This window comes from Marmota marmota, unplaced genomic scaffold (genome assembly GCF_001458135.2).
Source record: "Marmota marmota marmota unplaced genomic scaffold, marMar, whole genome shotgun sequence".
NCBI classification, from domain to species: domain Eukaryota; kingdom Metazoa; phylum Chordata; class Mammalia; order Rodentia; family Sciuridae; genus Marmota; species Marmota marmota.
This window is the reverse complement of record NW_026000119.1, coordinates 3,969,658-3,993,145: the sequence shown is the minus strand read 5'-3', so window position 1 is coordinate 3,993,145 and position 23,488 is coordinate 3,969,658. Positions and strand designations below refer to the sequence as shown.

At 38.2% G+C, this 23,488-nt stretch overlaps 1 protein-coding gene across 2 annotated transcripts in view; it reads right to left on the bottom strand.

Annotated features, from left to right (window-relative positions):
* The window catches only part of Rasgef1b (RasGEF domain family member 1B), a 553,655-nt gene that overhangs the window by 374,229 nt on the left and 155,938 nt on the right, over positions 1-23,488 (bottom strand). The window contains exon 1 of one of the 2 annotated variants that reach the window (XM_048784770.1): positions 3,426-3,585. The exons of the other annotated variant lie outside the window; for it this stretch is intronic. Coding sequence (XP_048640727.1) covers positions 3,426-3,437 — 12 coding nt within the window. The 5' untranslated portion in view covers positions 3,438-3,585. Of the gene's footprint in view, positions 1-3,425; positions 3,586-23,488 lie in introns of those variants that run through there. 2 annotated transcript variants of the gene reach the window in all.

Sequence of the window (23,488 nt, the reverse complement as noted above, 5' to 3'; positions counted from 1 at the left end):
AATTCAAGAAGTTTAAAGGAGAATGAATGTGATATGCCCTACCCCCCCCCCCATCTCTAAAGTAGAAGGAACTCCAACATGAAGGAATCAAAACAACATGTTTGGAATGGGAATGTCATTTGAAATAGTCTACTGGAAGTCTTTGCAAGTTCTGATACAAATTATATAAGGCCACATTGACAAGATAGTTATTGGTACATATTTGTTCCTCCAAAATAGTCTGAAACTTTTAACTGATGACAGACCAAATCTAGTACCCTTCTTGTTCTGAGAGCTGAGTTTGCCTAGGGCAGCATGTTCTAATGAAATTCACTATCTCTAATGGCAGAAAATATGATTCCCACCTCACAAAATGACCATAAGGCATTTATCAATTAATTCCTGTCACAGTTACTCTTTGCATGAAATAAAGTAATAATGACAATGTTTTGCTTCAATGTTAGAAAACTGCAGACTGGACACTTAGCATTCACAATATAATAATAGTATTATAATAATTTTATAATTATAATATATTAAATGCTGAAAAGGAATTTTTAACTTCTAAGAGTAGACGTGACTGTGGAAAATGATTAGCTATATTCTCAGACCAAAATTAGTGGAACACATGGCAAAATGCATGCAATGGATCTCAAATATGCAAAGCATTCAAAAAAGGAAGAACAAAGTTGGAGGACTTGCACTACCTGACTTTAAAGCTAACTACTCAACTAGATTCATCAGTGTTACTGGTCTAAAAATCAGCAGGCAGATTAACACAACAGAGAAACAAGAAAGAGAACTGCTATCTTAATTTTGGACAAAAACAGTATAATGGAGTAAAAAAAAAAAGTCACAATAAATTTTGCTGTAATAACTGGATATCCTTGTGCTAGAACATGGACTTTGACTTCTATTTCTCACCAATGACTAATATTAACTTGAAATGGATTACACACTAATGATAAAAGTTAAATAATAAGGATTTTAGGAAAATAGCTTCAACACTGGGTGGCCGACAAATGTTTCTTAGACAAACCTTTCCAGAATGAAAGTGGGAGGGGCAAGATTTCAATAGATTCTTTGCTAAAGAAATGACACAAATGACAAATAAGCACATGAAAAGTGCTCAACATCTTCATCCACAGAAAATGAAAATTAAAAACCCTAATGAGATACTACTAATGCCTTCACAGATGGCTAAACCACAAGGACTGGCAATACCAAATGTTGTCAAAGATATAGAACAACTAAAGCTGTCCTGTATTGTTGATGGGAATATAAACTGGTTTAAACAACCAGTGGTGTGCAGGACCCAGTTTGTTCTGGTTCACAAGAGCAAAATGTACACATCTCATTCCATTTTAGCCCACAATGACTTCACATCAGTAGCTGGAATGTGGTCATGGTAGGAGTGGTTCCACCATGGTATATACAAAATTTAGTAGCTTTGTTGGGGTGATGATAGTCGACTCCTCCTTCCCCTTCCTCCCTCCTCCCTCCTCCTCTTTCCCTCCTTCTCCTTATTTTAATTCTCTTTGTCCTCCTCCTTGATATTCTTTTGTGTAGATCCAGCTAATATGCATGTACAAGCACACCACTGGGTATAGCCACTCTGGCCATTAATGGCAGTTTCTGATAAAACTAAATATATATGTACTCTCTGATCCGGGTATTTCACAAAAATAATTTTACAGGAATGTTTATAGTAGTTTTAGTAATAATAGCCAAAATCTGAAAATAGGCCAGGTGTCCATCAACAGGAAAATGGCATACATGGAAGAGTTCTCAACAATAAAAACAAATTACTGAACACCACTAACAAGATGAATCTCAAAAACACTTTGCTGAGTAAAAGAAACCTTACCTGAGAGTAGGCGCTATATAGCTGCATTTATATGAAACTATAGAACAGGCAAACCAAGCAGTGGTTGCCTCTGGTGGAGAAAGTTGTGGCTAGGGCTGACTGGCAAGGACTGTGGGGATACTTGCTGGAGTAACGATAAAGTTCTGCAACTGTAAAAATGCTTGTGTACCCCCAGAATTCATAGGTTGAAATATAACCCCAACTGTGATGGCATCTGGAGGTGGTAATTTAAAAGGTAATTAAGTCAGCAGGGTGGAACACTCATGATGGGACTACTGGCCTTACAAGAAGAGACCAGAGAGGAAGCTCATTCTCTCTCTGTCCATGGTATAAGGCTATGGTGAGACAACTGCAGTCTGTAACTAGGAAGAAGGCCATTGCTGGAGTGCTGATCTTGGACTTCCAGCCTCCAGAACCATGAGAAATACATTTCTATTGTTTATCAGCTACCCAGTCTATAGTACTTTGTTTTAACATCCTAAGACAGTAACTTATTAGAGATTTGGGTTAAACAAGTACAAGAATTTGTCAAAGACCAGTGAATGTGAATATCCACTGAAAATTTTTCATTTGATTGTACATACATTATACCTCAAAAGAAAAAAATCTAAGTACATATTAGACTCTAGTCAATGATTTGCAAGCTGAAATATTTAGAGGAAGTGTACTTAGGTCAATAATTTACTTTGAAATGTATGAACAATAAGATGAATTAGTAGATGGATAAAAATGAATAAATGTTTAGATACACAATCAAGTAACTACAGTAAAATAATAATGTTAAAAATGAGACCATGGATATAGGTGTTTACTATAAGTTCTTTAGCTTTTCTGTATGGTTGAAATTTTTCATAATAAAATATCATAGAAAACTGATAAAAGATAATATTTATAGCTCTTATTAACTGAAGGTTTACCATAACCAGGTCCTATGTTGATGTTTTATAAAAATTACCTAATTTACTCCTCTCAACCACCCTGCGACTTAGATGCCATTATCATTCCCATTTCACCAGTAAGTAAACTAAGGTTTAAAGAGATCAAGTCACTTGCCCCAAATCATGCAGCAAATAAATGAGGAATAACCTCAGCTCAGACTGTCTCTTAGGCACATTGTACAAGTTTCCTGTCTATGTGAGACAATCAGAGAAAAAGAGAACATAGAAAAGGAACACAGTTACAGTTGGCATAAACTAGAGACAGGAACATTTGGTCAGCATCCCAGCTTCACCCAACTTTTAGGACTGGACCACGGGCAGGACTGGCTACATACATTTATTTTTTATTGGAGCTTAGTAAAAAACAAACATCCCTTATTCACAATGACTCAGGAATTTCAAGAAGGCAACAGCAGAGCACTAAACCAAGTGTGCTCCCCTCTGAGAGCCAGTTCTGTGTGACCACACAGGTCCCAGGTCTCAAAGTGGACCCAGCACAAGAACAGAAAGTGCTCCATGTAACTATGATTACTACAAATGTCTCCAAACATCAAACAACCTTTCTGTGATTATTTTTTCCTGTCTTCCCCTTCTAGTGTTGGGGTTTTTATACCCAAGAAGCAAAAAAGGTAAGCTCTAACCTTGGTGGTCATGATGTCTGAATACTGAAGCTGAAGTAAGTCTCCATAAAAGACTGTTTTGTGTTCTTGCCAAAATCAAGACACATTAGTCATAAAAGGTACTGATCTTCCTCTCAAATTGGTCGTCACCGATGCAGCTGGGAAAGGCTGATGGATCATCCTACAAAGGTAAACAGGTTTCAAAGAGGCAGGCTTTGTCACTCGTGGAATGAATCAGTTATCCATCATTCCCCTCCAACTCAAAACCTACCAGGCAGTCTGACTGCCTCCTCATTTCAAGAGCTGCCTTTTCCCCTCAGGATCCCTAACCAAAGAGCTCATTTGTACTTTAGAAAATGGAGACCATGGCACCAATTGAAAGGGCTTAAAAAATAAATAAATAGATAAATAACTCCAATCTATTTCCAGACCAGGACAATTGAGCAGCAGCTTAGCCGCTTCCTGCCTGGGCTGTTTCTGTAATCAGTAATTCTCTGACAGACATAAAACACAGTAGTTTTGCAATGGATAATAGGCTGTTCATCCACTGAAAAGACTTCTATATTTTTTCATGTACTGTACAAAATGCTTCATTTCGACTAGAATCAAAATGACAAATCCTTTTACATCAGAGTATTGCTGGCTGTCTCAGGAAGCTAAAAAATACTGTCACTAGAGAATACCTGGGAGGATTTTTAAGAAGCCCAGGCTAGGGAAAAGGCGTGGAAGACATGATTGGCCTTCCTTTTCATTCTGCACCAGACACTGCAAGGGTTATTCAAATTAAAATGATTGCTCTGTACGCTTTGATAACTCCACATTCAAAAATGATGCCACAAATTACTAGAATGTAAGATCCCTATACATGAAAGTCCACAGAAGACACAGCGAAAGAATGAGTTGTTTTGAGCACTTTGAGGATGTCTTTAATTTTAAAGAGGATAAACCACTTGAACCAGGAGTAGGGGAAAGACATTCAATATGCCAATTCCCTAGCAATGTCTGGGGCCCCTACTTCATTAAAGGCTACAAAAGCCATTTTGTGGAATGCAGAAAGCCAGCATGCTTCCACAGTGGCTGAGAGGCCCAGCTGTCTTCCTTTGAGAATGTAGAAAACACTATGCATTTTTAAGTTTAAAAAAAAAAAAAAGATTCTCCTCTTCTTTGCACACTTCCAACATGCCTGGAAATATATCAAGAAATTCTGCCTCCTAAGGACAGCTGGGCTGACCTATTTGGATCAAAGTCTGTTAGGTCTCAGTAGGAACTGAGAACAGGAACAGGTAGAATCAGCATGGGTTTTTAATTGGGAGAATTCACCAGCAGTATAGTAACTTCATCCAGTAAAGCAAATCACTAGGATGAAGACGTGGGGTAGGTTTCCTGCTGAGTGTGTTTACAGCACAGATCAACGCACACCAACTAAGGGAGCCATTGAAGATGTATGTGTATATTTGGAGTCTTACCTCCTTCAAGCAAGCTAACCCTTCCCTCGAAGTAAACAAATGGATCATTTACCAGGACTGGACATGCAATAGATAATATGCCTGACTACAAATGGACCAATTTTTCACTACTTTTGTTGTTTCAGACAACCAGTAATAGCTTTAGAAACCATTTATCTATTTTTTAAAATTTCCTTCTCTTACTGTTGTCAAATCATCTGAGCTTCGAGGCAGTGACAGCAGCATCATTTTATCTAGGGAAAAAGTCTCTTTTTTAAAATAAATATGTTGACCTGAAATCCATATTTCTAATATTTTTTAAATGTCACTGTTTGTACCTCCCTCTTTTTCTCCAAATAACTGGGAAGAGGATGAGCTTTGAGGTCAGTTATACCTGGTTGGAACCCTGTATGCATGGGTTAATAATTAGTATAACATGGAGCAAATTACCTCCAAACCTTGGGTTTCTTCATCTGTAAAACGGAGGAATTGATATTACCTCATCTGTATATTGTGAAGATTAAATAAAATAATGTATGTAAGACACCCACCACGGCCTTAGCACTGAAAGGTGTTAAGCACACATCGTTCATTCTGTCTCCCTCTCCTCCCCCCTTCCCTTCACCAAGTTGCTGGAATTACCACTTTGCACAGCCTTCTCTTGCATGCATGCTAATGATTGCCTGAAGGTGGCTTGAGAGCAATTTTAACAATCTCAAGTTATTCTACTTGTTAGTAGTTACAGTGAATAATAAATACAACTTGTTAATCATTCTGGACAGTTTTTGCATCAGAAAATTACATTGGCAGCTTTGAATAACAAAAGGTTAAAATATGAGCCTCAAAAGGAATAAATAAAGCTTGATCACTCAGCTCAAAATTCAGTATTTTATAGTTTTGCCTTTCAAATGAGTCCCACTGAAGTGCCTACAAATGCCTTCTACCAACATTTCATCCATATTTCTCTCTAATACGTCTTAGTAAATTTTGTAAGATCCTCCCTCAGAAATAGTGAAGTGCCCAGGTCATAGGGCAGACTACCTGGGTATAAGTCCCAGGTACTCTACTTAGTAGCTGTGTGAATTTGACCAACTGAACCCTTCCACGCCTTGGTTCTTGTGATTTAAAATGGGGATAACAGTAGCACATTATTTTCACCTTAGCAAATTGTGGTTAGGATTAAACAAATCTATGGTGTAAAGTATACACCATAGTGCCTGACACACAGGAAGCCCAAAAAACTATTTTCCTTAATATAACCAATACATCAGATGGTATTTTTTTTTTTAATGGCAACCAGGCCAATGGATTGTTCTCTTCAAAGAGAAGGTGGTCACTATGTTTTCAGGAAGGCCAATTTCTCCATCTGTGGCTTAAAGGATAGAAATAAGGAATGTAGAGGAAAAAGTGGAAAAGAAGATATCTATAAATTTGCAATGGCTTGTGCCTGGAAGTGCACACCAGACACACACACACACACACACACACACACACACTCACACACACACTACACTGAAGCCAACTGCCTCCTTATGGAGGAAAAGAACTTGAAGAATGAGAGATTAAGTGACTGATTCAAAATCCATGTCCACTTTAATCTTAAAAAAAAAGAAAAAAGAAAAAAAAATGCACTTAGACTATCTCTTTTACTAATGATGATTTCCAAAACCAAGTAAAACCAATAAATTCAAGATCTCTTCGGATTTCTAAGTCAAGTTGGATAATTAAGAGTTGTCCTTTGAAAACTTTAATTATGCATAGGAATTAACTACATTAAAATACAAATTTTTTTTTTTGTACCAAGGATTCTAGGATTGAACCCAGGGGTGCTTAACTACATATAGTCTGTTGATCTGTATGATTTACACTGCAAATTGCTGTTTCCTAAGAAAAACCAACCCTATATCCACAGAATACTAACCTGTACAAATACTTGGCTGAAAGGATTACATGACTTGGGCTTTGATATCACTATGAAAGTAGCTCACTTGGTGAGAATATGCTATTTGTTAGGTCTACAACTTGAACTTAACTCCACCAGCAATTAATCATGATCATTCATTTTTTAAAAAAAAATTAAGTGACTCCTCTGTGCATAAGACTATTTTAGGAATTAGGGTTATAGCAGTAATTGAAACAAAGTCCTTGGGCTGGACTCATTGGTAGAGTGCTTGCCTTGCATGTGTGAAGAACTGGGTTCAATCCTCAGCACCACATAAAAATAAATAAATAAAGAGATTGTGTCAATCTACAACTAAAATAATAATAATAATAATGTCCTTGCTCTCAAGGAGCATACTCCAGCAAGGGAGGCAATAAACAAATAAATTAGCAGCATGCAAGGGAGTGACAGATGCTATAGATAGAAATAACACAGAGTAAATGTGTGTTAGGCCTTGGAACCCAGATAGGCTGGGGTATTTATTTAACCAAAGATGGTCAGGAAAAGTCTCAATAATAAAATAATCTTTAAGCAGTAACTTTGAGCAGAAAGGGAGAGAGAGTCATGTGGATATATTGGGGAAAAAATGTTCAATACACAGAAACTATCAAGTTTAGAAACTGAACTTGCTCATAATACTTCTGAATTCCTGAAGTATTATGAGCAAGGGGCAGAGAAGTGGGAGATGAAATAATGTTCTGAGTTGTACTGAAGTAATGAATTAAAAATTATACCAAAGGAACAAAATAATACTATAATAATTTTTCTAGCCAGACAGGTAGCACATGCCTGTAATCCCAGTGACTCAGGAGACTGAGACAGGAGGACCCTATGTCCAAAGCAAGCCTGGGCAGTTTACTGAAAACCTCATTCAAAATAGAGAATTCAAAGGACCAGAAATGTAGCTGAGTGGTAGAGTACCCTGGGTTTAATCTGCAGTATAGCAAAAAAAAAAAAAAAAAGAATAGAAAAGAAATAAGTCTTTCTAATCTGGATGAAAATTAACTTTTGACAAGGAGAACACTCATTTCAGTGGGCTTTAGTCAGAACTCAATGACCCCCTTTACTAGAAAGCAGGAAAACAGTGTCCTGACAAGGAGTTACAAAAGTTAATAAAGTCTTTAAAATGAGAACCATAATTTCAAATGGTTAAGTAATTACCGAGATGCTTTTGAGAAATGGGAAAGTGGATGGTTTGTCATTTGGTCTATGGGATATCACAAATTCATTTGTCTATCAAAATTATCCTTCCTAATGGATGCACCTGATTAAATGCATTGCCATCCAAATGTGCACCTGGCACATTTTAACTGAATGCTGCAAGGCCAGAACTTCCACTATCAGTTCCAATAAATGCAGATGTGTCCCTGAATGAACATTCAGACATTCATACCAGTTAGGTTACACATTCATCATTCCTGCAATTCACATTCTCCTAAAAGACTCAAATGAACAGCAACACAAGTACATCACCAATTGCAAATATGTGACAAGCTTGCATGCAATGCTTTGCTCTATGCTACAGACTACAGGGACTACCCTTCACCCGAAGGAGGGAGTTGGGGGATAAGGTCAGAGAGATGAGGAGGACCCTGGGGACATTGTCAGGGCAAAGGGAGAAGGACTGTTGATAGTTAATAATTGAGTTCTGTGTATCACCTTGATCATATGCAACCTAACCTGGATTTCAGGAACGGAATTACCACTGATCAATCATCCTCCATGGCCTGTTCTTCTGCTCAGCATATAGATACAAGTTCAAGGGTATTCTATCTTAAAAATACACTTTCCCTACATGCTTTCCTGTCACAATTCAAATTCAAATTCCTCCAAAGCCTACTTAACCTCAGTGACTCTGTTCCAGCCACACTGGCCTTCCAGCTCTTCCAGAACACAAGAACATTCTTTCTTCAGGGTTTTTGCAAGAAGGACAGTTTCCAGCCAATCTCCACATGCCTCATTTATTTTCTCTCTCTGCTTGAATATCACCTCCTCAGAGAGGCCTTCCTGGCCTGGCCCACCTAGACTACCACTCATGACTCTGTCACCTTCACCTATACCATTGTGACTGGACACCATCACCACCTGACATGCTATCTCAAGATACTCATTTAGTTCCTCTCCCCAAGTGGAATGGACTGAATGTTGTTCTCGTTTATTATCATTACATCCTTAGCATCTGAAATATCAGGCACACATTAGGTGCTCAATAAATATCTGCTGAATAAACATATTATTGAGTTTAGCAGAATAAACTGCCTTATTTATTCTGTGAATGAATAAAAATACTTAGGAGATCAAGATTAACATGAGGCAGCATGTCTCTTAGCTCACTACCCAGCACTCAAAACAGCAGGAATATGATATCTCCCCGAGGCTTAAAGTGAAAAATGCCGAGAGTGGAGGGCCAGTCTATCCTAACTGAACCAGAGACTGTTTGGCTCATTAATCGGATATTTAAAAAAAATTTTCCACTGGAGTTTATCAATTGTCCACCAATCCAGGAGCTATCTCGGGACTGTAGCGTGGCAGGGCCTAGGGAAACTCAAAACTCAGATCCGTGAGTTTGCAGCTAGGTCTGTATGGGCCTCTCAGAGCTTAGCAAATCCATGGAAAATGAGAAACTGGGAGCATTTCAACCAGGGGAACACAGGTTAGAGAGGCTGGAGGTAGCCAGGCTCTCCCCAGCTCCATGAGTCCTGAGGCCCAAGGGGACTGATGGGCCCATTACAGCAGGTTGGGAGACTGGAAGAGGGTGTGAAGGCATTTTGATCTCAGCTCCCCCAGCCAGCTGGTCCAGCACCCACCGGGTTCCCAGGGCCCACCTGGGCTAGCACTTGCCAGGTTCCAGCTCCAGCCTTGTCCCCGACTCCCTCCCCAGTCTAGCGTCTACCAGTCCCCAGGACCTGCCAGGTCCAGCATCCAAGAGGGCCCTCCTGCTCCACAGTCCCCAGTCTCTCAACCCCTCCTTGGCCCCTGACCTGGCCCATTGTGCATAGCCTCACATAGGCCACAGATCCTGGCATCTGGCCCTGCCCACCTTACACAGACCAGCTGGGCCCCCAGCTTTGCTGGGACCCTCACGCTACTTTACTGCCAGATGTGCCCTGTCCAGTGCACAGCCTCCCCCTAGTTTCCAGAATCCAGTGCCAGGCCCTGATCCACCTGTCACCTGACATGGCCAGCTGCTTTGCTGCCTGCCTGCAACCCAGCTTCCCAGAGCCACTTTGCCTCCAGGTCTGCATCCCAGCCACCCACACTAACCTCCCAAGAAGGGAAATTAGGAAGTCTTAAATCCCCACCTTCACACAGTGAGCAACACAATAAAGGAAGGACACACAACCCATGGCCCATACCAAAAGTTTAGATCATACTTCAACAAGAAATGAAAAGAAAACCAGTTCTGTTTTGCCTTTTGATTTTGGGTTTCCCTATTAGACTCTTGTTTTATTTAAATATCTACTGACTGATTCAAGGACTCCTACCATAATCATGTATGTTTCTCCCCTCTCATTTCCAGCCTTGTTTTTCTTTTTTTTCCTTCCTTTCATTTTTTTCTTCCTTTCAATTTTTTTCTGTTTTGTTGCTGTTACAGTTTTCTTATTTTGTTTCTTTTTTCTTTGATTTTTTTTTCAAAGGTGTTATTTTCACATGCTCTGTATTTTAAGGGTTGGGGTTTATGATTCACTTATTTTGATTTTCATTTATCACTACTTTATCTCCCTTGTCTCCCTCTCTCATTTCTCTTTTCCTGACACCCAAATTCTATTCTCTCTCTCCTCCTATATATTATTCTTTTTTTTCATCCCCTAACAACATATCCTAAGTTACCACTACATCTGCCCTATTCATCCTTTGAAATTGCAAACACTTTTCTACCCTCCTATCTCTTTTCTTTACACATACTCTATCGTAACACTTCTTAAAACTAATTGAGGTATATAATATCTACCCTCACCGCCAATGTCACAGCAATAATTTATACAGCAGAAGGCATAGACAACACCTACTGTTTGATTTTAAGCCAGACATAACATGTGATTATGTCTGGCTTAAATGTGTTCTATTTTTACTGACAGAAATTGCTGATCCCACTACTGATGAAAATTGCTGATCCCACTATTCCAACGTATGGTACCAATTAACACTAGATATCAAAATAGGAACTGAGGACCTAGTCTACTACTATATATTGTTCGCATTCATTGTTGCTCTTATTGGGCTCCCCCTCCCCAATCTGTGAGGTACTAGTAACTCAGAAGGACCCTATAAACGCATAAGGTAGAAACTCTCCAACATCAAATCCATCCAGATAGATGGGTAGACACATAAACAATATGAAAAAGCAAGGGAACAAACAATCCTAAATAACCCATACTACCTCAACAGTAGACTCCTTTGATGCCATAGAGGAGGAAATGTCAGAGATAGAAGTCAGAAAGTTCATGCTTAAACTGATCTACGAGATAAAAGACAATGTAAGAAACAAAATCAGAGAGAAAATGCAAGAAGTGAAAGATCATTTCAACAAGGAGATAGAGATCCTGAAGAAGAATCAGTCAGAAATCCTTGAATTGAAGGAATCAATAAACTAAATTAAAAATTCAATTGAAAGCATCACCAATAGACTAGATCACTTGTAAGACAGAGTTTCAGGCAATGAAGACAAAATATATAATCTAGAAAATGAAGTTGACCATGGGGAAGATGTTAAGTGAACATGAACAGAACTTCCAAGAAATATGGGATAACATGGAAAGACCAAATTTGAGATTTATTGGGATAGATGAAGGCTCAGAGATACAAACCAAAGGAATGCACAGTCTTTTCAATGAAATAATATCAGAAAATTTCCCAAACCTTAAGAACAAAATGGAAAACCAAACACAGAAGACTTATATGACCCCAAATATTCAAAATTACAATAGACCCACACCAAAGCACATTTTTATGAAAATTTCTAATATACATAATAAGAATAGAATTTTAAAGGCTGTGAAAGAAATATATCAGATTAATATAGGGGGAACCCAAGTCAGATCTCAGCTGATTTCTCAACCCAGACTCTCAAAGCTAGGAGGTCTGGGAATAACATATACCAAGCTCTGAAAGAAAATGGATACCAACCAAGAATTCTATATCCAGCAAAATTAAGCTTCAGGTTTGAAGATGAAATAAAAACTTTCCATGATAAACAAACATTAAAAGAATTTACAACTAGAAAGCCTGCATGACAGAAGAGTCTCAACAAAATATTCCATGAACACGAAAAAAAAAAAGTGAAAACCAGCAAAAGGAGGAACAACACTAAAGGAATAGCCAATCAAAGGAGAAACTAGTTCAAATTAAAAAGTGGAAATAAACCCAAATGACTGGGAATACAAATCATATCCCAATGATTTTTACAATCATATATTGAATGTAAATGGCCTTAACTCATCAATCAAAAGACATAGACTGGCAGATTGGATTAAAAAACAAGATCAATACTTCACAGAAGAAGAAATACAATGGATTAACAAACATATGAGAAAATGTTCCTCATCTTTAGTGATTAGAAAAATGCAAATAAGAACTATTCTGAGATTTCATCTGACTCCAGTCAGAATGGCAATTATCAAGAATACAAGCAACAATAAGAGTTAGTGAGGATGTGGGGAAAAGGTACATTCATACATTGCTGGTGGGACTACAAATTAATACAACCCCTTTGGAAAACAGTATGGAGATTCCTTAGAAAACTTGGAATGAAATCACCATTTGACCCAGTTATCCCACTCCTCAGTTTATACCCCAAAGGACTTAATGTCAGCATACTACAGTGACACAGCCACATCAATGTTTATAGCAGCTCAATTTATAATAGCTGAACCAGCCTAGATGCCCTTCAACACATAAATGGATAAAGAAAATGTGGTATATATACACAATGGACTATTATTACTCAGCCTTAAAGAAGAATGAAATTATGGCATTTGCAGGTCAATGGATGAAGCTAGACAATATCATGCTAATGAAATAAGCCAAATCCCAAAAAACCAAAGGCTAAATGTTTTCTCTGATAAGCAGACACTAATCCATAATGGGGGGTGGGTGGGTAGGGAAGAAAGAAAGAAATCTGGATTGTGCAGAGTGTGGAGAGGGGAGGGGTTGTGGGGATGGGAAGGACGGTGGAAGGAGATGGACATTATTATCCTATATACATGTACGACTACACTACTATATACATGTATGACTATACTACTGGTATAACTCTGTACCGTGTTCACCCAGAGGAAGAAGTTGTGCTCCATTTGTGTACAATATGTCAAAGTGCATTCTAGACTGTCATTATTTTACTCCACTTTTTTTTTTTTTTTTGTTACAGTGACTAAAAGATATGACCAGAACAATTATAGAGAAGGAAGAGTTTATTTAAGGGCTCATGGTTTCAAAGGTCATAGTCCATAGAAGGTCAACTCCATTCCTTAGGGCAAGAGGTGAGGCTGAACATCATGGTGGGAGAGAGTGGCAGAGAGAAGCAGCTCACATCACAGTGATCAGGAAGCAAGGAGAGAGACTCTGCTCTCCAGGTACAAATACATACACTAAAGCCATGCTCTAATTCCCACCTCCTCCAGTCACACCTACAACTTCCGTTACCACTCAGTTAATCACTATCAGGGGATTAAATCACTAATTGGGTTAAGACTCTCAAAACCCAATCATTTCTCCTCTGAACCTTCTTGCATTGTCTCACATGTGAGCTTTTGGGGTACACCTCACATCCAACCCTAACAGTCATGTATAATGAATTAGAATAACTTAAAAAATAAAAAAACAAGACCCACAATATAGTGTCTCCAAAAGACTCACCTTATAAGCAAGGATGTCCACAGACTGAAGGTAAAATGATGGGAAAAAACATCATTCACATGAATCTTATAAACAAGCAGGGGTTTCTATTGTTATATCAGATTCAAGTGGATTTGAAGCCAAAGTTAATCTGAAGGGACCAAGAAGGACATTTCATACTGCTTAAGGTATTATACAACAACAAGAAACAATAATCGTAGATATTTGAGCCCCAAACAGTGCCGCACCTACATATATCCAACAAACCCTTCTAAATGTCAAGTATCAAATAGACCACAACACAATAATACTGGGTGACTTTAACACACCTCTCTCATCACTAGATAGATCCTTCAAACTCAACTAAATAAAGAAGCTATGAAGGTAATGAATACAATTAATAATTTAGACTTAACAGATATATAGAATATTTCATAGATCGAGAACTGAATACACTTTTTTGGTAGCATGTGGATCCTTCTCTACAACAGACCATATCTTAGGCCACAAAGCAACTACAAAAATAGAGATAATTCCTCATATTCTATCAGATCATAATGGAATGAAATTAGAAATCAACAATAAAATAAAAAAATAGAAGCTACTATAACACCTGGAGACTAAATAATATGCCATTGGATGACCAATTGATAGTAGAAGAGATCAGGGATGAAATTTAAAAAAATAAATGAAAATCATGACACAACTTATCAAAATCTTAGACACTGTGAAGACAGTTCTAAGAGGAAAGTGCATTGCACTGAGCACATTCTTTAAAACAATAGAAAGTCAGCAAATAAAGGAGAATAAATCAACACTAAAAGCAGTAGAAGACATAAAATAACTAAAATGAGAGCTGAAATCAATGAAATTGAAACCAAAAAAAATTCAAAAAATAGACAAAACAAAAAGTTGGTTCTTTGAAAAAATAAATAAAATCGATAAACCTTTAGCTAAGATAACAAAGAAAAACAGAAAATTCAAGTCACTAAAATTCATGATGAAAAAAGGAAATATCACAATGGACACTACTGAAATACAGAAGATAATCAGGAACTATTTTGAAAATTTATACTCAAATAAAATAGAAAATCTTAAAGACATTGTCAAATTTCTGGAGACTTGGTCTGCCCAAACTGAATCAGGAGGACATACACAATTTAAACAGATCAACTTCAAGCAATGAAACAGAAGACACCATCAAAAACCTACCAACCAAGAAAAATCCAGGACCAGATGGATTCTCAGCCAAATTCTAAAAGACCTTCAAAGAAGAGTTAACACCAATACTCCTCAAATTATTCCATGAAATAGAAAAAGAGAGAACCCTTCCAAACTCATTTTATGACCCTGACACCAAAACCAAACAAAGACACATCAAAGAAAGAAAACTTCAGACCAATATCTCCCTCATGAACCTAGATGCACAAAATTTCAATAAATTTTATTAAACACTTTGTACAAAAACATGTTAAAAAGATAGTGCACCATGATCAAGTGGGGTTCATCCCAGAAATGCAAGGTGGTTCGACATACAGAAATCATTAACTGTAATTCATCACATCAACAGACTTAAAGACAAGGACCACATGGTTTTCTCAATGGACGCAGAAAAAACATTTGACAAAATTCAGCATCCATTCATGTTCAAAGCCCTAGAAAAACTAGGAATAGTCAGAAAATACCTCACCATTATAAAAGCTATATATATATATATTGCTAAACCCAAGGCCAACATCATTCTAAGTGGAAAAAAACATTGGAAGCATTCCTTCCAAAAACTAGAACAAGACAGGAAAGCCCTCTTTCACCACTTCTACCCAACATAGTCTTTAAAACCCTAGCCAGAGCAATTAGACAAAAGAAAGAAAATAAAGGGATACAAATAGGATAAGAAGAGCTCAAACTATCCCTGTTTGCTTACAACATAATTCTATATTTAGAAGACCCAAAAATCTTCACCAAAAAGCTTCTTGAACTCATAAATGAATTCAGTAGACTAGAAGGATATAAAATTAATACCCATAAATCAATTGCATTCCTAGACACCACTGACAAATTAGCTGAAGGAAAAAAATATTCCATTCACAATAGACTAAAAAGAAAAATACCTTGGAATCAATCTAACAAAAGAGGTGAAAGACTTCTACAATTAAAACTACAGAACACTAAAGAAAAAAAATTGAAGAAGACCTTAGAAGATGGAAATACCTCCCATGTTCTTGGATAGGCAGAATTAATATTGTCAAAACGGCCATACTACCAAAAGCGCTATACAGATTTAATGCAATTCCCATTAATATTTCAATAATGTTCTTCACAGAAATAGAAAAAGCAGTCATGAAATTTGTTTGGAAAAATAAGAGGCCCAGAATAGCCAAAGCAATCCTTGGCAAGAAAAGCAAAGCAGGAGGCACCACAATACCCATCTTAAATTATACTACAAAAACAAAAACAGCAATGGTATTGGCACAAAAACAGACATGAAGACCAATAGAACAGAACAGAAGACACAGAGACATACCCACATAAATACAGTTATCTCATATTAGACAAAGGTGCCATAAACATATATTAGAGAAAGGATAGCCTCTTCAATAAATGGTGCTGGGAAAATTGGAAGTCCATATGTAGTAGATTGAAATTGAACCCCTATATCTGACACTGCACAAAACTCAACTCAAAGTGAATCAAGAGCCTTGGCGTTAGACCAGAGACCCTGCACCTACTAGAAGAAAAAGCAGGCCAAACTCTCCATCATATTGGCTCAGGAACAGACTTCTCAATAAGACTCCTAAAGTACAAGAAGTAAAATCAAGAATCAATAAATGGGATGGCATTGAACTTAAAAGCTTCTTCACAGCAAATGAAACAATCGAGTTTATGAACAGAGAATCTACAGAATGGGAGAAAATCTTTACCCCCTGCACTTCAGATAGAGCATTAATCTTCAGGATCTAAAAAGAACTCAAGAAATTTAACACTAATAATAATAATAATAACCCAATCAATAAATGGGAAAAGAAATAGAACAGTCCCTTCTCAAAAGAAATACCAATAGTCAAAAATATATAAAAAAAATGTTCAAGATCTCTAGCAATTAGATAAATGCAAATTAACTACTCTGAGATTTCATTTCACTCCAGTCAGAATGGCAATTATCAAGAATACATGTAACAAAAATGAAATTATGGCATATGCCAGTAAATGGATGGACCTAGAGAATATCATGCTAAGTGAAATATAATAGTTCCAAAAACCAAAGGTCAGATGTTCTCTCTGATATATGGATGCTAACCTACAACAAGCGTAGGTAGGGAAGGGAAGTATAGAAGTTCATTAGATTAGACCAGGGTGTTGAAGGGAAAGGAGTGGGAATGGGAATAGGAAAGACAATAGAATGAACCAGACATAACTTTTCTATGCTCATGTATGAATACATGACCAGCATAACTCCACATCATGTTCAACCATAAGAATAGGGTCAAAATTGTTATGAGTTGCACCCCATGTATGTATAATATGTCAAAATACACCCTACTGTCATGCATATCTACAAACAACAAATAAAAATGCATAAATTTAATCGATTTGTGGTATGTTAAATGATTATATTGCTCTCTGAGTTTTACCAAAATAGTAGCTATGGGTCTAAGTTCATTTTTCATGTACTGTTTTCATAAATGGTACATTTTTCAAGCTAAAGGATGAGGAAAAAAACATGATACAAATATTAGTGCCCAAACCATATACTAAAGGGAAGGAAAGGAAACAGAGCAGAACCGATTCCCCCAGGAACAGGGTGAAGACAGATAAGCTTCCATGATAGATTAAATGAGCAACCTAGGAGGATGACAACAGGGACCAGAAAAATATACGCTCTGATTGCAAAATTTTTCTTCCAAGTTATATAAATAGCAGCTTATCAAGAGAAAGTGCTCAGTGGATACTGGACAAAGAGGAAAAGGATAATGTAGTGTAGAGATTACTTAGTGAATCTTCAAACTCTGCATATCCAGCCAAAAATTTTTTAAAAAATTATTTTTCACAAGGAAGATGATATTACAAATAAAATGTTTATGACCAATGGTCGAATGTTCTTAACATCACAGATTTTCAAAGGACCCTGTGTTCCAGTTCTGGGTGACAATTTTTAATTCTTCAAAATAAGCTCTTTATGTGGGTCATAAATTTAAATCCCCATAGGAATCAGGCAGGAGATTTAGACCAGGAGTGAGCAGCACAGGGGCTAGGGACTAAGGATCAGCCTGCCATGCCCTCCCTTAAGAGAAGGGCTACAGCTCCTGCTAGCATGCATGCTCCTATCTTTGGAAAGCCTAGGCTTTCTGATAGGATTTCTCAATTTTTGTTGTTGGGAATGAATCCAAACATTTTTAAAAATTCATGCAAACAAGACATTTGCAGCCACCAGCAGACCTCAGCTGGTAATGGCCAATAAACACTCAAATATGAAATCTGACCAGAAGGACAGAAGCAATGGTTATAGAAGAAAAATGTCTACTTTCTGGTTATGTGAACAAATACACCCCCAAAATACTTGCTACCTCCACAAATCTGAGCCTTTGCTAGTTATAAAGAGGGAAATTTTAAGGGAAATCTCAGATATTTGAGGCATAAGATGCCTTGAGCCTTACAAATGGAACATTAATGAGAAAACGACTTCATTTTTATCCATAAATTCTTCTTATAATTTATTTTTAATTGACATGTAATAATTATACACATTTATGTGATATACTATGATAATTAGATACATGTATACAATGTGTAATGATCAAATCAGGGTAATTAGCATCTCCATCTCCTTAAACATTTTTCACTTCTTTGTGTTTGCAGTCTTCAAACTCCTGTCTTCTAGTTCTTTGTAAAATATGTAAGTTGTAAACTACAATCACCCTACTGTGCTGCAGAACACTGGAATTTACTACTATATAACTATATTTTGGTACCATTATCCATCCTCGCTCTATGTCTCATCCCCCTACCATTCCTAGGCGGTAGTAAACACTCTTCTACTTTATGCTTCTGTAAAACCAACTGTTTTAGCTTCCTTATATGAGTGAGAATATGTGCATTGCCTTTCTAGGCATGGCTTATTTTACTTGGTGATGTCCACCAGTTCTAACCATATCGCTGCAAATGACAGAATTTTGTGCTTTTTATGGCTGAGTAATATTACAGCATGTATATATACTATAATTTTTTTATCCACTTATCCAGCAATGGACCCTTCAACTGATTTCATCATTTTAGCTATTGCAAAGAGTGTCATAATAAACATAGGGATGCAGTATACCTTTTATATTATCCACAAAATTTTAAAGTCTCAGATAAAATTGCTAGTGGCTTAGTTATCTGGTATTCATTAAATAACAAGAAGATTCTAAGCAAAATATAATATGCTTAAAAAGCAAACTAAAGGTCTGGCTGGCTTATCTACTACCTAATTTATTAGTTTAACTAAGAAACAAGCCTACAACTTTCATATAAAGCAAAGATGACTCATATTAGCTGATTTGATGTTTATGATTTCACTATTTTCAAGTGAATCCTAAAGGGCCATTTCATCAGCTTATTGAGAACTTGATGAGTGGACACATGTCTATCATGTGCATCTCACTACAGTTTTATTGCTCCATATTCACCATCAAACATGAGAATTTTTACTAAGTGTCCCATTCAACTTTTCAGTCATTGAGGGATTCCTATATCCATGTGTATTAGTCTCTTTTCCATGAGCAATGGAACAAAAGACCTGAGGCTAGGTATTGCATAAAGAAAAAAGGTTTGTTTAGCTCACAGTTTTGTAGGCTGAAAAAATTCAAGATTGGGCAGCCCCACGGATTCAGACTCTGGTAAAGGCCTCAGAGAGGATGGCATCACAAGGCAAGTGCTTGTGGAAGAAATTACATGAGTGAACAGGAAGCCCAAGAGTGGAGAGGGCTGGTCTTACTCCTTTTATAACAACTCACATGTATAAGAACTTATAATGTGAGACCAGCTTTAATCCTTTCTGAGGGTAGCACCTAAGTGATCTAATTAATTTGCAGTAAGCCCCACCTTTTAAAGGTTCCACCACCTCTAACATCTATTGGAAATCAAGTTTCTAGCACATGAATTTTGGGGGAACAAACCACATCCAAACAATATCAGTGTGTGTTCTAAGATACACCTCCCTGTTTACCCAGTGAAGGCAGCCTTCACCTTCATAAAGACTCCCAGTGCCAAGAAGCTTTACGGCCCTGCTCAGTGCTCAGTCTCCTCCTTGCTTCACTTACCTTCCTGTCTGGTATAATGAACCACCTCATTTTTTTGTGTGTGTCCTGGCTCCTACTCCCTCCTGAATCTCTTCTCCCATTTACCAAGCCCCACAAAAGTCAGCCATGTCTTTCTTGACTTCCTACCTCAGCCCGAAGGCCTGATGGGATGCTGTATAGGTTTGGATCCAGTTGCAGACAACAGACACTACAGTACCTGGTGTAAGAAAACAATATTTTGTTGCTAGGTATCACATGCTTCACAAAATCACTAATGGAAATGGAGAAACAGAGTCATCTAAGCTTCCAACAGCAGCTTCCATAACTGCAAAGTTCTGCTGCAATGTAAAATATTCCTATCACCAATGCAGAAACACATCCCATCAGGAATAGTCCTGATAGGAGCTGTCATCTTACTCTGCACAGTCTAAGTGTTCTCTACTCAATTCCCCTGCCTAAAAGTCTTTCATGACTTCACCTGCCTGTTACAATCCATTAGGCTATTACATAAAGCTTTTTCACATCTGGACTTACCTCCTTGGCCACAAGACACTTTCTGAATCTACAACCATCCCCCATTGTGCTGCATCTTCTTGTCTTGTCTTCTTGTGCTGCATCTTCTTGTGTTGCCCTTTGTGTGAGCTGCTCTGAGCTATCTTTTCCCATCCTCTAATCTCCTACTTATTCTTCAAAACCCAGTTCAAAAGCCACTGCCCTATGAAAGTACCCCAAATCAACTTGGTTGCCTCTTCCCTTTTCTTTCTCTCTACTCTCAGAGTTCTTGGAACATAGCTTCATTCTAGACTCTAAGTATTTCTTTATACATGTGGCTTATTCTTTTTAGCATTAACAGAAATCATGGCTAATGCTTCATAGACCCCAGGTGTTTGGACTAATTCACAAAAAAAAAAAAAAAAAACATGGAAAAAAAATGATTAGAAGAGCAGTCAGGTTTAGCAGTTCAAACTAGGGGGGAAAATCCAGATTCCTAAATATATCAAGACAAGCTATTTTCTCAGGCACACATTTCTTAAAATTCAGTAAACTTTCAGAATATGCAAATGATATTAAAACCTCCCTTCAGCACATTAGAGTTACAGTTACAAGCAAATGACATAAAATGGCTCCCTATGGACCCATCTCAAGATAGCATCAGATGCTCAGGGTTGTCATTAGGAAGGTCACCACCTAAGTCATACATTTTTTAGCTTAATAACAGAGATGGCACAGTTATAGGTATGTTTTCATTATTATCTCTGCCTTCAGAACTTTACTTGGCCTATGCCTAAAAACAGAAAAGTTCTTCTGATGTTAAGTTCATGACAGTAGAAGAAATACCAAGTTTTAAGCAGACTCATGTGAGAGATGTGCATTTAGGATCCACTGGGCTCTGCCTTCTCCAGGTCAACAATGGAGATGCTCCATCCATTTTCCTGGATGGAATTTTCCTGTGAGAGCATCAGCTCTATCCTAGTTCCTAAACCCAGCAAAGCTATTTGCTCAAGTTCCAGTCAGTCTCGGAGTCTGTCCCAAATTCCGGGACAAATCAGAGCTTTGGGAGTCAACAAGAACCATAAGGTAGGAGGAAGAAGATTGGGTACTTCCACACAACTAACCTTCTTAGAGCCAGGCATGGTGGTGCACTCCTATAATTCCAGTGACTTGGGAGGTTGAGGCAGGAGGATTCCAAGTTTGAGACCAGCCTTAACAACTTAGTGAGACCCTGTCTAAAAATAAAAAGGACTGAGGATGTAGCTCTGTGGTAGGACACCTCTGGGTTTAATTTCCGGTAAGGGGTGGGAGGGAATTCTGGGAGTGCCCTTAGTCATATAGTATTGTAGGAAAGTCATGTTACTCTGCAGAATTTTAGGAACAACCCCAGGTCCAATTAAGGCCCAAGCAAAGTCCATTGCCAATGCTGTAGGGCAGAAAAACATTCATCATCTCCAGTAAAAAAATTTCTACTTCTGGCTTCTGCATGTATTCTGCTAGTCAAGTGTCAGCACAGAGCCTAGGACTCATCTGCTTTGTGGCTTTCACTGTGACAACTGCAATTCCGAGCCTGTGGTTGCAGGCAAGACAACATTTGTAATTGTCTTGTTGGCTCAGGGTAAAACAAATACACATTTAGATCACAACAGATAAACACTTCCCCTGAATTAATCACAAACGGGAAGCTAGGAAACACACTTCTTTCAGGGAAACTGAACCTCAGAGTGGCAAACCCATCCACAAAGAAAAGAGAAATTTTAGAATATTAATAGCATCCTTCAAGTGGGAGCTCTTATTATAAAATAAGTCCCTCAAATGACAGCAAATAGAGAGGGCTGAGAATGCTTGAAGGTGAAGGTCAGTCTCAGGGGGTCATGTTTCCAGGGCATCTCTCCCACCCCAGATAGTGACAGCATGCTGATGACAGACATGGTAAGATTCATTTCAAAATGTACTTTTTGCAGCTCACTGTATTCTTGGCACAGAAGACCACCTGCTTCCTACCTGCAGAAGGATCAGCAAAAGCTCTCTTAGTAAATGCCCCTCACCAGAGAAGACGGTAAATTTTTCCCCTTTTCTCCTAACATATAAATTTTCTTCTAGAACATACAGTGTTGTTCTGCTCAAAGCAGAACTGGATAAGTCAGACTTTGGTGGGAAGCGGGAGGAAGGGAGGAAATAGATTTTGTAACAAAGCGGACTATGTAGAGAATTGCTAGGTAGCCCCAGCACTGGCCTTTGATGGCAGAAGGTGATGGAACAACCCATATTAAACAAACTCACTGAGAGCTGGGAAAGCACATCAAGGGAATCCAGTGGAATGTACAGACTTTTCCTTCTATTTGGAGCCATGTTGTCTAACTACCCTGAGGCTTCCAGGAACTGCAGCGTAGGACAGTCCATGGGCAAAAGTTCTCTCTTCTTTGGGTTCTTACCCCTTCTTTTTGCTTTCCTTTCTTTCTCTTCTCTTCTCTTCTCTATCCTTCAGGTCTCCTGGAAACAGACTCTGAGATAAAGAGCCACATTCAGGGACTCTACTGGGAACCCCAACAGCAAGGGTGAGGGAGGCAGGCCTGGACAGAAAGAGCCGAGTTCAGTTAAAACAGAGGCTCTGGCCAACTCCACAGGGAGCTGCCAAGCAGGAACAGCCTTTTGGAGATGTCCACAGTGGGTCTGGTAGTATCATCCCTATTTGGGTGGAGTTAGAACCTTGGGAAGCTCTCTTCAACCAATAGCAATTTCCCAGGGAGGACTCATTGAGAGCTACTGACAGCCACATACTCCCAGCAGCTGTGGAACGAGCCATTCTGTCCTGGAGGGCAGATAGAGGTGACCTTCACAGCTCCACTTGCCTTCCTTTCCTTTCTTTCCCTAACCTTGACCCTAAGTCCTTATATTCCTTTGTCCTTTCCCCAGGGTCCTTTCACTCTATCAGAAAAGATAGAGTGTAATAATTCCGTTTCTTCTAGCTCCACTAGGGTCAGGAAACCATCTGAAGACAATCTGACAATATGTAACTTGTCTTAGAAAATCTGCAGCCAATTTTCAAAAGAAAATTCTCCATTCTATCTCAAGTCCACACCACCAAATGGG